This window comes from Drosophila eugracilis, unplaced genomic scaffold (genome assembly GCF_018153835.1).
Source record: "Drosophila eugracilis isolate 14026-0451.02 unplaced genomic scaffold, ASM1815383v1 contig_1197, whole genome shotgun sequence".
Classification (NCBI taxonomy): domain Eukaryota; kingdom Metazoa; phylum Arthropoda; class Insecta; order Diptera; family Drosophilidae; genus Drosophila; species Drosophila eugracilis.
In genome coordinates, this window is record NW_024571981.1 from 756,154 (window position 1) to 773,371 (window position 17,218).

General features: G+C 40.4%; 1 protein-coding gene across 1 annotated transcript; it reads left to right on the top strand.

Moving 5' to 3' along the window:
* The first annotated feature begins 2,156 nt into the window (after positions 1-2,156).
* Positions 2,157-7,424, top strand: LOC108115551 (T-box protein H15). The gene is given in 5 exon segments (XM_017227058.2): positions 2,157-2,648; positions 4,413-4,869; positions 5,833-6,118; positions 6,501-6,795; positions 6,798-7,424. Coding segments are annotated over 5 exon segments (1,761 nt in total). The 5' UTR covers positions 2,157-2,452; the 3' UTR covers positions 7,325-7,424.
* The last annotated feature ends 9,794 nt before the right edge of the window (positions 7,425-17,218 follow it).

Below are 17,218 nucleotides of genomic sequence, written 5' to 3' on the forward strand. Positions count from 1 at the left end.
TCAAATTACAGAAATCACACAACGAGAACATATTTCCCTCGCACAGGCACAGGATAAGCGGGATTAGTCAGCTTGTTAGTTAGTCAGGATCTTACGGGTTCCGGAACTGGAAAATACAGAATCTTGCAATTTTCCTCCTTGTTCTTGACGACCCTTAAAGACACGTAATGAATTTGACGAACTGTCATGAATTTCCCTCTTCAAAATAGCATTTTCCTTGCATTTTTTAGCGGGTTAATTGGCACTGACAAAGGTTAAGGTCTTGACTTTGGCTTGGGAAAACATAACGATTTGTTGACATTTGTAAATATTATGGGGGAGATTTTTCCAGGGGTGTGGCTTCTATCATAATATCATGCAAAATATGAGCAAGTATGCTATGGGTAATTAAAATAAATGTTGCATTGATGGGGCGTTACTAAACGGGCAAGATTCCTGTTATTTACTTTTTAGTGGTTTTGCTAGGGGGAGATTCTTCGGTGGTGGGTTGCCATGTTAGAAGCTCGACCTAAGGGTTAAAGAGAAACCCTTTTCTTGCTTGTGAAGTTGAAAAAAAACCTGTTATAAAGTTCTTTTATAGTACTATTGAGTTATATTTTTTAATAAATTCATAAATAAATTCTTCTTTGAAAAATATGAAATTTTCTTTTATTTATTTTTATATTCAAAAAGGGTTCATGAGTCGGTACAATGATCGTCTCACAGCTTCCTTGCTGGCTAACGCAACTTTCAGAAGACGTCTAAAGTGAAGGCATCCAGCCGATTTCTGGACAAGAGGACGCCAAATTTCTTGAGTCCTAAAGCAGTAATCTAGCATTAGCTTTTAGCATTGATCTCTAATTATCTAGTTATAAAAATTGGTTAATTTCCTTCCTGCTATGTATTTATGTTATTTGTTCTTTGTTGTACTCAACGTATTTTAGCCATTAAGTTGGCTGATTGACGTTTAATAAATGTATTTATTGTTATAAAAAAAGGGGTTCATGCGAACAATTAAGTAAAACTTTTAGAAATGGAAAATAAAATAAACATTTCCTTAAATCACAAAAATATTATTCATCAATTCCATATGAACATTCTGTTTCCGAAAATAGTTAGTGTTTTAGTCAATTTATTTTTTTATATTCCGAAAATACCCTTTCTTAGTTAAGCCACTAAGATTAAAAGTATCCCAGAGATACTTCCAAGAAAGAACAAACTCTTTATTCCAAAATTAAAGAGAGTTTTAAGTCAGCTTTTGGTTAACTTAATTTATTGAATTACCTTTATTATTATAAATAAACTACCATATATTTAATTTCAAGATAAAGCTCTAAATTAAATTCTCTTAAAAATAAAAACATTTTCTTGTTTTTAAAAATATCTGCAATTTAACAGCTAAACCTAATAAATTCAAAAGGCCGGATTGCCATAACCTTGACTCAAGGTCCATGTCCTTGCATCTAAATAAAATAAGAAAAAAAAGAACCGAAAAATCAGCAGGATGCAACTGCAGAAAAAAAGGCAGACAGACAAAAAAACAGAGAGAAAAACTCACTCAAACATTGAGTGGAACGAAGAGGAACATGTTGGAAACGAAGTGGAACAGACGCTCAAAGCGGAAGATGGAAGAAACCGTCAGAAGAGGAGATAACAGGAAATGGAATGCGACGACAACGGCGAAAAGTTGTCTAAAAAAAAGGAGAAGAAAAACCGCAAGCAAAACGTTGGCACTTCATAAATGTGTGAGAAAGAGAAGCGACCAGTGCGAGAGCAAGAGGCGGCTATCGAGCTAGGGCTACAGAGCAAGCGAGAGAGACGAAAGCGCCGACATTTTTAATTGTAAATGAGTTATGACGCGTTCGTGTGAGAGAGGGGTGGCGAGGAAAAGAGAGGGGCGCAAGTTGCTGACAGCGCCGCCTCTCTCTCTGTCGCACGTTGACTCCCCCGCCGCTTTTCCAATTGGAAAACGAGAGAGCGACCGGCAGTTTCACTCAGTGTGTGTATAGTTCTAGCTGTCCTGCTTGCTCTTCAACAATCAAGAGCTGTCAATAGGTTTGTCTCGCTTGCACTTGGGTTTGGGTTAAGAGGGAAAACTGGTTTCCCGAGTTTTGTGCCTGCCGTCGTTTTTGGCTTCTCAGCGGCAACAATTTCCTGACACAATTCAGTTCGTCGTCGCCTGCCTTCCGTTGCGCACACACTCAGTCCGCGAGATTCTCAGTTCGCGTGCGCCAAAGATACAAGTAGACAAAAAAGATACAAAGATACATATCTGTCAGATACAAATACACCCTATAAACAAAAAGATAAAGCAAGCCCCCTTAAGATCGCAAGCTAAAAAGTGCTGAAAATGCAGCTAGCCTTATAAGTGCCAAGTGTTGACAAGTGACCAGATACAATATCTACAAAGAATACCTTACCAAAGGTATCTCCTAGTTACATCCTTAAAGAGTACTCACAAAAACCAAACAAAATGCTGGTTGGTTCGCATCCGTATTTGTGCAACGGCGTGCCCGCTGCCCCCGCAAATACCGCTGCCAATGCCAGTGCACAGACCACAACAACGACGGCCAGCAAAAGTGCCGCCGGCTCGGCAACGGACTTCTCCATAGCCGCCATCATGGCTCGGGAAGATGCCTCCAGTCGGGAGTCCTCAATTCGCAGTGCAAGTAAGTTGAGCTGCAATTATGGGTTTTAAGATTGAAAAAATTAAGGAAAATCAATCAAAGAGTTTCTAGGATGAAGGTTTTTTTTAACATTTCTGAAGAAACTTTTAAGTTTTTACTTATGAAAAGGATATAGGAGCTTCAGATACAAGCACATTCTGTAGATACTTCCTATGATTCGTTTGTGTTTCATATAAGATTGATATCTTGGAGTATAAGTTCTGAAAAGACCCTTGCTTAGTTGAGGTTTTAAGTCTTAATGTATCTTAAAGATACTTCCATAAAGGAAGCAAGAGAAATATTACTCTAAGCTTTAGTTATTTGTTAAAGTTTAAACGGGAATAGAAAGTTAAACTTACTTCTAAATAAATTACATTTTCTTACTTTCTACAAGGAATTTACTTCTTAAAAAACATAACTTCTCAACTTTTTCTTTAAAAATCAACAATTAAACCCATTAACAACTCAACTCACCTAACTATAAACCAATCAACTTGACCGGCAAAAGCCAACATTATTAGCCACAAGACAATCGCTAATTGATTGCGCAACGAATCTATTAGATAAATGTTGTCGCCTTGCCTGCGCAGAGTTCGATTTAATTGCCAATGACAATTAGCAGGCGTTTTTAGCCAAGTTGGAATAACTAGTTTTCTCTGTGGCCGACGGCAATCGCAATTAAGCCAAGCCAAAGATCGCAGCTCAGATAGATATATCTATATATATATATATAGTAAAGACTTGCAGGCAACATTTATGGCCGATAATATGCAAATTGTGCACAGCATCTAATCGCGAGGGAATTCATATTGCCATCGGACGGCGAACAAAAGCCGCTAATTATGTTAATTAATTTTCAACAATGTGCTTCATTTTATTAATTTTACGAGGCGCAGAAAATTAGCGACGGCCAAAATCAAAACAAAGCCAGCACTCCGAGTTTCATATTTTACGATCTTTTATCAAATATGCAGCTTTTTTTCATATTTATATTTTGTTTTGTTTTTATTTCGGTTTTTTATCATCTTTTTTACGCTTTCCGTTTGCTTAGTTTGCATTTTAACACCTACCGTCTGGGCTTGGGCTTATGGAAAAGCGAGCTTGCTGGCTTCTTCAGGCAGTTCGTTATCATATTCACTTTTAGTTATAGAAAGTGTATGCGATATCTCGACTATATCTTAAAGATCGAAATATTATTCATCATATTTTTGCACATACTCGTACCTTGAGCGAAAGCCCTCTGGTTTTTGTGTTTATGCAATGAAAAAGAGCAGTCGCAGCTAGAGTTTGGGGCTGTTTAATTGCCAATTTGTGTTCAGTTGGCCAATTAAGCCAGCGGTCGTCGTCTCATTGTCTCATTGTAATTGCAACGCGAAGCCAAGCGGAAACTCCAAGAATATGAGACGACTCCACGCTGTCTGCCGCGAAATCATCGAAATCAGCACAGCCAGTAGTCAATGTTGTCAACGGAAAAGCGGCCTCAGTTTGGTCAAGTGCACAGCGGGAAAAATGTTGTGGAAAATTGTGGAAAATATTTAAAAGAATGAAAGATGTTCTCATGTGGAAAAAATTTGTTTTTTGAAGTGCTTTCGCGAAATTTTGAAGGGAATTTGATTCTAAATAAGTTCTCCCAGTCAAGATCTGACTTCTTCCTAACACTTTTCCCCTTGTGCATTATTATTTTCATTAAACTTAAGCCCTTAACCCAAAACTCTGTAATTCACATTTAATTTTCAATTTTCGCTTTTCCTTGCCGTGTCATTTAAGGTCCCATTTCGGTGGAAGATGAGGTTGACGTTGATGTGGTCGATTGCAGTGATGCCGAGGAGCCGCCAACTAAGGCCCGACGTTTGAACCACCATCAGCACCACAATCACAACAACAATCACCACCACCATCACAACAACAATAATAATAACAACAATGTGGCACAGAAGAGTCGCAACAGTGTTGGTAGCGCCGTGGCCCAAACAGCTTCCGCCGAATCTCAATTAAACACCAGCTCGACAAGCAGCCAAGGACGCTGCTCCACACCGCCCCAGTCCCCGGGAACGGAGGACAGTGAGGAGCGTTTAACACCCGAACCGGTGCAGAAGGCACCCAAAATTGTTGGCTCCTGCAATTGCGATGATCTCAAGCCAGTGCAATGCCATCTGGAGACCAAAGAGCTGTGGGATCGCTTTCACGATCTCGGCACCGAGATGATCATCACCAAAACGGGCAGGTAAGCATCGAAACCAACTATCTATCTATCTATCTATCTATTAGTTAATCCGTCAGTTGGTAGTGCAAACAGACATTAGTTTAAACGGGGGCAACAACGTGGGAGATTTTGGGTCTGCCATAAAGAAGGAAGATTTCCATACTACTAGCTCCCTTTTGAGTTACCATATCCCAGGCTCCTTTTCTTTCCTGCAAAACATTTTGTCTCCTAACTTTTCTGCAAAACTCCTTTATAGCCAAATCAACTGTCTTCTTGTTTCGCCATTAAACGTGAAAAATCTTCTCCTTTATTTTCCCTGACCCATAAATTGGCTGGCCAAACATGGCTTGTGCAGTGTCAACACAAATTTCATGCCATCTCAGGGCCTGTGTGTGGGGTCTGGGAAGCTGTGCAAAAAATGTTCTTTCTGTACCTGCAAAAAGGGAAATCTGCAGCAAGAAGGAAATCAGAAAATGAGAAAATCAGAGCTATGGGCGTTGCTGTTGTCAGCGGGAGAATGGGAACAAGTTCAATCCACATGACGACGGGTTGTCCACACCTTGTGCTCCCACACACCTGACACACACACACACACAGAGGTCACCTACATATATCTATATGGAGAAACCTTAATGATATTGTTAAAATCACACCTCGCAGTCGCAGACATCAGGGCGGTCCCAAAATACTCGCCCTTCTTAGCCGGAGGTTATGTCACCGGTCTTGGAGGGACATTAAACCACAGGATATACGAGTATGGGAGAGACATTTTCCCTGATTTTCAAGGGAGGAAGAGTTTGGCTTTTGTTCTCATTGTCTGCACTTGTCAAAGCAGGGAAAATGCTGAAGAAAATATGGGAAAATATACATAGTATAGGCCATAAATTGTAGACTTAACTAGCTGTGTGGCAATGCTCCCAAAAATATGTTGAATGAAAGGCTGAAATCTAATCGAATTAATTTTGATTTTAACCTTCTTTCCAGACGCATGTTCCCCACTGTGCGAGTGAGTTTCTCGGGTCCACTGAGGCAAATCCAGCCCGCCGATCGCTATGCCGTCCTGATGGACATCATACCAATGGACTCGAAGCGGTATCGTTACGCCTACCATCGGTCCGCTTGGCTGGTGGCCGGCAAGGCTGATCCCGCACCCCCAGCCCGCCTGTACGCCCATCCCGACAGTCCGTTCAGCTGCGAGGCGCTACGCAAACAAGTTATCTCCTTCGAGAAGGTGAAGCTGACTAATAACGAAATGGATAAGAACGGACAGGTGAGTTGCGGTTGCTGAGATACTAAGATACTCAGATGCTGAGATACTATACTCGGCTACTCGGATGCTGAGACATTCGGAGATGCTGAGGTAGCGATTAGCTGCGAGTGCTAAATGATTGATAATTTTGCAACGACGGGGATGGATATACATTCAGAAACGTTGCACCAAGTTGAGGGTCTAAAGTTCTGCGTTGATTAATGTTGCTCAGCTGTGGAAATGGAAAACTTTAGTAATACTATTGCTTACTTAAAGAAAATGTTTCATAAAGATATTTCAAGGGTTTTATCAATCATTTAACTCACTCTCCTAGTCCCTAGCTATATAATTATCACCAAACTTACTATAACGAAAACCTTTCCTTCTTCTTAACCATTTCCAGATCGTCTTGAACTCGATGCATCGGTACCAGCCCAGGATCCACTTAGTCCGCCTGAGCCATGGCCAGAGCATTCCCTCGAATCCCAAAGAACTGCAGGATTTGGATCACAAAACCTACGTGTTCCCGGAGACCGTGTTCACGGCGGTCACTGCCTATCAGAACCAGCTGATTACCAAGCTGAAGATCGACTCGAATCCCTTTGCCAAGGGTTTCCGTGACTCCTCCCGCCTCACCGACTTCGATCGCGATCCCATGGAGGCCCTTCTCCTAGAGCAGCAACTCCGTTCCCCACTCCGTCTTTCCCAGATCCGCTGATGCAACAGTTTGCCGCCCAGGGTGATCCCTCCTCGATGGCTTTGTTCGAGAAGGCCCGCCAGCATCTGCAAATGTTCGGAGGTAACTCCCCGTATGCCCAGCTAATGATGCCACAAATGTATCAGGCAGCGGCGGCAGCAGCGGGACCACCACCTCCACCGCCTGGTCTGGGCGCCTTCCACATGTTCCAGCAGCAGTGGCCACAGCTTACCGCCGGCTTCTTGGCCAGCGCCAATCAGCAAGCGGCCGCCGCTCAAGCCGCTGCCCAAGCTCAAGCGCAAGCGCAGGCAGCCGCCGCCGCAGCAGCAATGGCCGCCAACCGTACGCCTCCGCCCCCGCCTACCGCTTCGACGCCCTCGTCGACGTCATCGGGATCGCCGTCGCCCGATATGCGGCCGCGTCAGTATCAGCGCTTCAGTCCCTATCAACTGCCCGGCGGTCAGGGGCCGCCCTCATCGGCTGCCGGTTCGCCGCCAGCGGTCACCGCCTCCCGCAGCCCAGCCCACTAAGAGTAGCAATACAAGGCCAACCTTAGTTCTTGCCACGAGCAGTATTAAAAAGGAAAAGCTTTGGGGTTGAAAGTCGTTTAAAATTGGTAAAAATCTAAAAAAATGTTGGGAAATAATAAAAATATTAAAAAAATATTATTTAAAAATAATATTTTAAAAAAGATATATAAGATCTTACATTTTTTAGATTTGATTTATTTTTCCTTTTTTTTAAACATTTTTTTTACGACTTTTAGCCCCAAAGCGAAGCTAAACAAAAAGGAAATTATCTTTTTAAATGTTGTAAATTATTTGTTGTTTATAAAAAAAAGCAAAAACAAAAAACATTTCTCTCTATTTGTTGTAAAAATTTGAAATTACTCATAAGCTGTACAGTTCTTCTCACTCCCCCCTAGAGAATTCTTGTAATTTAGTTTAATTTATTGTACAAATCTTAAAATGTTGTTCGAAAAACTCATCTCAGTGTAACATAAAGTTAGAACGAAATTCACTCAAAATCGAAACAAGAAAAAAGTAAATAAAAATATATATAAAAAGCGCTGCACGATTGTAAACTATATATAGCTATATAGTGTAAACATTAACCGTTAGTTATGCTATTACATCTAAAGATATATTCATAGTATTAACAATAAATTCATAGACGCTTCAGTTAGTTATATTTATCCGGCGAAGGCGAGGAGGTTTATTTAGCATAAATTAAAGGAGGAAAAACCATAATCTGTATTCAATGTGAACGCTAAAGAGAAAGTGAAAACACGAAAAATATTTAAACGAAAATTATTAAACAAAAAGTAAAGCAAAAAATAAAATGAAAAAAAAAAACAAAAACACAAAAACAAAATCAAAAATAAATAAAAATATGTGAACCAAAAAAGTTGAAAATGCTTTCTTTTTTCAGGGGATTTTTTGGATATTAAACAAGGGAAATGTTCAATTTTTTATGGGTATTAATATTAACAAATTTCCAACAATTTCCCCGCCATCTCAGGTTACTTCAAGTCTCCAATTTCCCGCTACTTTTCCCTTATAAAAATCCCTCAACATAAAGAACGCCTTGTAAGGCCCTGGAAAACACTTCACAGCCATGCAAAGTAGCCAGAAATCCTGCTTAAATTTCTCACACTATATCGAAGATATATCCCAGATATATCCTGTTCCATATAGGCGTAATTCCTTGGGTGCAAGTGTCCTATTGCCGGCAGAACAAATTGAAAAATCGAAGGGGATTGAAAAGCAGGCAGTTCAAAGATACAAAGATACAAAGATACAAAGAAGATACAAATGCATTTTCATGGTCACTCAGAGTGAAATTTCTCATTGGGATTTCGGGTGTTCGGGTGCTCGGGAAAATGCGATTGACACGCCAGAGTTTTTGGGTCTTAAGTGGAGTCTTGATGGATGACTGGGCCCTGGGACTTGGGCACCGCATTGCTGGTGTGGATAAGCGTAGGAAAATCGTATTGAAAGTTACCACATTTTTCCGAAATTTGATTGAGTGCCCGAACTAATCGGAAATAATGGCGTTTTTTTGATAACTATATATAGCCCCCGAAGGGCTACCTCTCCCCCTCTCTCTTTGGCTAATTATAAAGAAATTAACTTCGAGGATAAACATCTTGTTGAGGGAGGGGGGGAGGGGGAAAATAATAACAACACTTCCTCTAATTATATGGTGAACTCATTGAAAAAGGTGCTATCGGCATTTGTCTATCTGGCACCTTGCCAAATTTGATATTTTGTATACCTGCGACTTTCCCTTGGCCATTATGTAGATATCTCTGGGCCAAGATCTTCGATGTGGACTCGCAGTTAATTACAAACTAATCACAAAAACAAACAAAACATTAGGCTATCGCTGGCTGGTGATCTGTACAGGAGCCCAAAACCCACTACCACTGGACTGGCTTGTACATATGTCAAATGTCTGGGTAATTTATAGGCCAAGACCGCCAGAGATCCCAGATCCATGTAGTCCAAGTGTCAAAACAAACAGACCGCCTCTGCCTCCCTCTCTCTGGAAAATGGTAACAAACTCATCATTTGCCAGCGGAACAAGCACAAGATGGGGGAAACTCTCTCTCTCCCTCCTCCCATGCTCCCTTGGCATAAATTTCCTTTTGGCGTTTTCGTTTTCGTTCTCGTTTTCGTTTTAATTTGAATGTAAATGATGCTGACGCAGCTGTGGATCTCAGCGGCTTCTGGTGGCTTCTGGTATCCCCATGCCACAAGCATATATATACTGCTATATAGCCCAGCAATTGGGGAAGTCGGGAGTGGAGTCGTCTGATGAGCGGCAGACTAAGGTTAAATGTCGGGTGGCCAAACAAACAGTGACAAAATATTTTCCCGGGGGGCGTTTGTAAATATTTGAGGCACTTAATTGGAGGGGCGTGGGTGGGCTGGCCCCGGAATTGATTTATGTGGGGGAAGGGAAATCGATTTGAAAATGAAACCATTAAAATTAAACATATTCTGAAAGTGAATTATGGGGTGTTGGGGCAGGAAAAGTTCGATTTTGAGTACTTAAATTTTACTCTAACACCTTTTAAGATAAGTTAATAAATTATTTTACAGAATATTAGTTTTTAATTCTTTTAAAAGCAAGCTAAAAAAAGATGAAATCCTGCGGCATGACTTTCAGAATATGCCACATTTACCTCAGAGAATGAGTTGGCCACGCGTTCGAGACAAGTTGCAAGTTGAACCGGCAATCAACAATCAACGCTGCCCCTGGCCACGCCCCACTCATTAACCCAAACATGATCGGGCAAAATGTCTAACGGTAGATGGGCGGCTGGCCCAAAAGCGAGAAGGCGGGGCACGTGCGCCCAAGTGCCGCGGCACGTGTGCTGAACAAAGTGCGACGGCAACGGACAGCCGTGACATGGAGGTGCCACCAACAGCAACAGCAACACCAAATCCCTTGTCACCTTGGCGCCACGGTGAAAATTTGTAGAAATTAACATTTTTTGTTGGCCAGTGTTTTGTCATTAAATGAAATTGCATAAAAATCAATAGGGGAAAGATAACAGTGGGTATTGGCTAAGAAGGATGAAAGATAGGAAGCTTGGCGAGGAAATTATACCTGAAAGATGCTAAATTTACAAACATAACTTGCCAAAATTCATGATAAATTGATGAGGAAACGATTTTCCTAACAGAAAGTTCCCCCTAAAGAAGTTCCCCTGTAGTTAAGAGTTACTGAAAAAATCCTCTGCGACTCGCTGATGTGCCCGATGATGTGCAGGTTAGGGCTTAGAATGGTACTCTGAACTCCGGCCACTAATTCCAGCTGCCTGCCGGGTAATGACTTTATAAACACACACAGGGAGAGAAGAGAGAGCATAGGTGGGAGGGATGAGGAGCTGGAAAAGTGTCCAACTGTCAGGCTGCTGACTAAGTAACATGCTAGACCCTAGACTGGACAACACACAACGAAATCAATTAGATGGACAGAAGTCGAGATGGGAAATCGGAGAGAACGAAACTCATATATCATTAACAATTTCCATGTCATATGCCGTTTACCTGATATCTTCGAGGGAACCTTTGTCTATCAGCTTGTCACTCTGCCGGCGAATCAAACTTGTCAAAGTCATCAAATATTCAAAAACATTTTACACATGCAACCCAGAGGAGAAAAACAAAATGATTTTCTCTCTTTTTTTTGGGGGAGGGGAAATTGCTTGGAACGCCCCACAAAACTGTAATTACCGAGGAAAATTGATTTTTATATTATAATGTATATGCAGGGGTTAAGCAGTCACAGAGTTTTCCTTTTGGGGTTAAGCATTTTGGTCAGAGAAAAAGGTTCTGAAAACCAAAACTAAACCTCGGCTGTCCCCTCAATGAGAACTTAATGCCGCCCGAAATGAACGAAATCCCTCTGGCTGGTAAAACATATATGAATTTTCCTACTGGGTCTTTTTGTATTTTTGGCAATTGATTAAAAGGCTTAACGTTTCAGACAATTGGCCATTTCAGACTGGCCTTTGCCTGGTGGCTGGTCTTTTCCAGTGGCATTAGTTGCAAATTAGTGCGAAATGAGCAAAGTCCGTTAAGTCTTCTGTGCTTAATGTGTGACTTTATGGTCGGAAGAGAGGAGCCAACATGTGTGTGGGGTTAAAGCCTGGCTAGTTTCTAGAAACTAAAGAGTATTCAATTTTGCATCTTAACTTATCAAATTAAAGTTTGCTTTCAAAAACTACAACCAAACTATCATTGAAAACGTAAAATATTATCTTAAATAAATTTCGCATTTCTTCTTTGTTTTTATTTTTTAACACAACGAATGCTTATAAAATATGACTTAAAATCTGGCCAGCCTTAAATGCAAATTGCTGCCACCATAAATTGATAAATATTTTTCGTTATTTTTTCACCTGTGCATATTGGCAAGTTGAAATTTATTGATTTCTATGATATACGCTGACATTTTGATGAAACGTTGCCATTGAGTCCAGATAAGCATAAGATATGAGTGCTGTACGTTATGCGATATCTTCGTATCGAAAATATATATAGAAAAACTAACGAAACGGATTTGTAAAATCAGAAAACGTGTTCTGGCCATGTAGCATGCAAATGGAAACGAAATAAAAATAAAATCAAATTAACTTCTTGTTGGTGGCCCCCTCGGAATGACATTAAACTGAACGGACAGAAACTCACTTCATTAGCAGCTATCAAATGGTCGTGTTTTCAGGAGAAAGGTTTTCTAACTCTTAACTACTAACAAGCAACTTGTTAAGGAGAAAAATCTGCGGGCTCGACACGAATCTTTTTAATAGTTTTTGTCTTTCTTTTAGATGGTTTATAAATAAGTATAAATTATGCAAAAATCATTAAAAAATTCAGTCAGCGACTCGAATGATTTATGTTTATGAAAAAGCAAACTGAGCCGAGCAGTCTCATAAATATTTGTGCTAATAATGTCTTAATACCATTAAAAAAACAGATTAAAAAAGCGACTGCAGAAGGGCAGGGCCGTTGCCAAAACGCAGTCTTGAACTTGCTGCTCTTCTGCGAGACTTTGTCAGCTTTTCTTTCACTTTTCCATGCAAGGTTCATCCAAAGACTACGCCCCCAGAGAAGACAAGTGCTGGGTAAACAAGAATTTAGCCAAACTTTTGAGTTGTTAAAGTAAACAAAGAAAGGTTGAAAAACTACCAGCACAACCCCTGGAAAATTACCCACACGCACACACACACTCGTATAGAGACGTATCCATGCATCGTTAAGCGAATTTTCTGTCATTTGCCAATTTCCAAAAAGGGGGAAAATTTCGTGTTTCTCGTGTTCAACCACCAAACGACTCAAGGAAGGCAACTTTTGATGGGAATATATATATTTTGTTCGGTTTTTGGTGACGGTGACACCGAATGACATTTTGCAAGTATGTTGCACTTGTCTCATTATTACTGCCACATGTGTGTACGTGCCACACGCCTCACGAGGCTTTGATGTTCCTCTGGGTTCGGCACTTGTCATTTTTATGGCCAAACATATTTCCCAATATGTGTGCTGTATACAAAAAGTATATTTGGTTACACATATTTTATAACCATAAACCGACTTTGGCGTGGGAACAATCTTTCCTTTTTGCCTCTTTTTTTGTGGGTGACGAGATGTAATTGCTAATTTCGTTATGCGATATCAATGGGAAAAAATAAGGTTGTAAATAATGATCGATTGGGCATTGAGTCATTAGGTAACAAGTGCCTTAAGTCTGTGGCAAAAAAGTAGAGAAATAACTTTTAAGTTTGGGAAAAGAAAGATTTACTTTACCTTTTAGCAGATTCAAGAGGCTTGGAAAAGTACACAATTTCTTTTCAGATAAAACTAACATTAATTTCAGTTTTAAAAGATTCAATTATCATCATCAAATCAATCAAAAACCCTACTGAAATTGATATCCTTCCCTAAGTAAACCCAAAACAACTTCTCAAGTACAGGATGTGGAAAAGAGTTTTCGGATTAGAAAAGAGTTCTGGAAACATTTTCCCTAGTTGCTGCCAAGCAGTCTGCACATCTCGCGACTTTGAAGTTCACAATTGCAACAGAACGAAGCCTGAACTGAAAAAAAATATGCCACATGTGGCTGTGTTTACTCACTACTAAAATAATGGAAACATGTTGTAAGAAAGTATAAATTTACTATGTAAACAACAATGAAATTGCCTCCCACTGAATTATGAATGGAAGACCAAGCGGCACCAGCATTTCAAGTTACTATATAGTATATATTTTCTGGTTCTGTTAGGAAATCATTAAGTAGATGTTTATGTTGCAGGCTGCTTTCATGTGGTCGTCGTCACATTTTCTGTTTTCCTCTTTTTGATGGGGCAGGCCACTGTCGCCTGTGATGTGGCAGCAAATTGCCAGCATATATAGTATAGGAAAGAAAAGGCAATTATGGTCAGCGAAGGCAGTAAAAAAATATGAAATTGAGGCGGTCTATATAGGAGTATATATACTCCCCTTTGATAGATTTCCGCTTTCTGCAATTTCGCCATTACTCGCATAATCAAGTTGTTAACAATTTGTTAGGGCCGAGGCTTCATGGATCCATGGATTGCGTGGCTATTGCTAGCCACCCACGCATAACGAGAAAGTCCAATAAAATATATATATATATCAGTATGTATGTAGAAATCATTTGCCATGCGTAATTTGTGCAAATAATATGCGTAATTGTCATAAAGGGGGAGCCCTGCCCCCTCGGGGCAACATCAAAGCTAATGGCCAGATGATGTACACTTTTTAAATGAATCGCAACTGAAACGGGAAATCGTTGCCGCTGTTTTTTATGGCCGCAAACAATAGTAAAATGAAATTTAAGGCGGCAGGCGACAAAGTAAACACCGTAATAAATACGGATTTTTGTAGGGTAAAGACAACGAATGGGGATTACCCTAAACGGTGAGGGAAAAGGAAGTCCAATCTATGAATAAGAGTCATCTCTGAACTGCTTTTGTTACTAGTAAAGCAAGACTCATCCAAGTTTGTATCTGGTTTTCCTCTTCCCAAACTACCTCAAAAGTCAACTCATTTTCCCAACTAATTAAGAAGTATTATGAGAAAGTGAGGAAAGGCAAACCCCTAGATCTCAGGATAGAGTGAAAACCCATCGACTAGTCATCAAACTAGAACGGAAGTACTTAGTCCTAATGAAAACATTAGCTCAGCTCGACTCGATTGCGAATAAGTAAGTAATTTAAATAATTAGAAGAACCAAAAAAATATATACCAATATGACCTTGTGAGGTTGTCAAGGCCATGCAAGCCCATTAACTGCGTGTGGCACTTCATTATGGGCATTTAGGGCAGTACAATAAAAGGCATTGATTGGGCCTAAATGGCTTTATGGGCCAGAGTGTCCTTGAGGTGCGAACAGCTAATGGCAAGGGCTCACCTTGATTTTTAGTGTTTGACATTTGACACGCGCATTTACGAAATTAATAATGGCTATAAGCGTGTTTCCATCCTCCCAAAAATCCTTCAGATCCGCGGGTGTCAGCGTCAGCGGTTGTAAAATTTTATATATCCCATATTGTCTTTCGATTCAGTTAGGGATCTTGGCTTTTGTTAAAGACAAACTCGGGAGAATGTTTAAGTAGTCGTCGTGCTGCTTCAGTTGAGGGACACGCGACAGGAGCTGGTGACAAGTTTTTGTTTTTAGTCGCTGGGAAAGTTCCAGCATCCAGGTCTCTCTAGGATCTCAAGGACGCCCTCCTGGACGTGCGACTAAAGGTTCTTGAGCCTGGAGCTAAGGGAAAGTCCTTGGCCAACTCAGATAGCTGTGAGAGATGTCAGGGACACATAGCCTTTGGGGATCTGTAAGTAATAGTCTTGAGTTCAAGGTGATTCTGTTTGACTATACCATAAGATTTAACTTCTTGAATATATTAATGACATCACCTCAATCCCTCAATCTTTCCCAGAAACAACCTTACACCCACTCCCTTTATCGAGAAATCAACTTACACGTGTTTCTCCCAAGCATCATTCATACATCATTACATCGAAAGGATCATCAAGAAGGTTAAGCCCAATCAAGTGCTACCTGATATCAGTCTCGCAACGCCCTGAGCCCAATCCCAAGCCCTCGAAGGGATCACTCCCGGACTCTAGATCGCACTTGTAAGATGCTGTGATTAATGGTCACGGGAATCGAGACCCAGTTCCGTGGACGACACCACCGCAACAATGGCAGGCACACCCATTAACACCAGGGAGAGGCATCCAACCCACAAAAACAGAAAAACTGTTAGAGTAAGAAAATGGAAAATAGAAGAAAAACCTGGTGGCAAGAACTGGCTTCTACGAACCAGACACAATTGCCAAGCCACGTTATTAATTACATGCATTAATTTCTGGCACAGTTCAGAGAGACAAGTGATGCAACACTGCACTGAGAAAGAAAATTTAAAAATCGGTAAAGAACTTTTAATATTTTAACCAAATATTAAACAGGATACAACGTTTTCTTGAGTTTCTTAGATTTCAGATCTGAGTTTCCCTCAAACTTTCTTTTTCCACAGTTTTTCGTACCTAGAAGTTCAGCTATTGCTTTATTTTTGTGGAGTAGAAAACTCAGAATATATCTTAAAAACTCCTTTTCATTTCTTTCAGTGCAACTTCACGTTTTAAGCCAAAAAAAACAGACTCAAACTGAGGCGCCACTGTTGATGGATTCGTGGCTGGCTGCGTGGCCCGCTGATGAACAGCCGTCTAAATTATGGAACGCCTGTCACCCGCTGCGAATGTTATGGGTGTGAGTGCGAGTGTGAATGTGAGTGTAGATCAAAGAGTGTGTGTATGAGTGTGAGTATTTGAGTGTGGCAAATAGACCCCACAAGCTGATCACCAAAACCATGTGAACGGATGGCGAAAAAGTGGGATAAGGCTAAGCGCATTTCTGATCGACTAAAAGGTATCCTTGAATCAGTGAATGAGGCTAAGATTTTGATAGTTATACTAACTGGAATTAGAGTATTGCACACTTTCTTGGAGAGAACAAACAGAACTTAGAAATCATATCATTTGTTTGGAATTTTTGCCTATCAAATGGGAGGTCTCAGGTTTGGGATTCGTTTCTTAGACTACACATCGAGGCAGAGATTCGTATTTAGATTCTATTAAAAGTTCAAAATTACAAAGTAAAACAGTTGACAATAACATACTAAGAGAACGAAAATAAAAATCTGATTAAAACTACCTCAAAAAAATGAGTTAACAACCCTTTACTAACAAACAAATATGGCTGGCGAAAATGAAAAGCCTAACTCTCTCTCCTTAGCAATTATAAATTTCCAAAGGGAGCTCCAAATTATAGTTATTTGCGAAGGAAATTAAAAACCAATCCTACCCTGGCTACCCCATAACTATCTCGTGTGGGCTGCACCCCGCCCACTAAACAAAAAATCACGAACCAGCACAAACATACTATATATCAAAAAGCCGCCATGTCGTTAATTTAATTTGTACAATTTTCAGCCAAATATTTTCCACACTACCGAAACTGCCAATAAAGCCCACGCAAGTTGCCAGCCAACCAGTCTTGGTTGGTCGCCTAGAAAAGCTTCTACCACTACCACTATATCGTATATAGTATATGTATATATATTGTCGGGGTATTGGCCATCTCTTTCTGGCCAAGATTCGCAACAAGTTTTTCCAGTTGTTACTTTTTTTTTTTGGTTGAAAAATTTTCATGTGCGCGCGCAATTTATCAGCATAATTTGTAGCAAGTTTTATAGCCAGTTTTTTGTTTTTATTTTAACATTTTTGTTGGGAGACTCTCTTCCGCTGCGAAGAATTGCAGTCGCTGCAGTTTTGTCAACAGCAACGGGCGCTGCACGCTCCATCCGTCATACGATCGGGGGGATA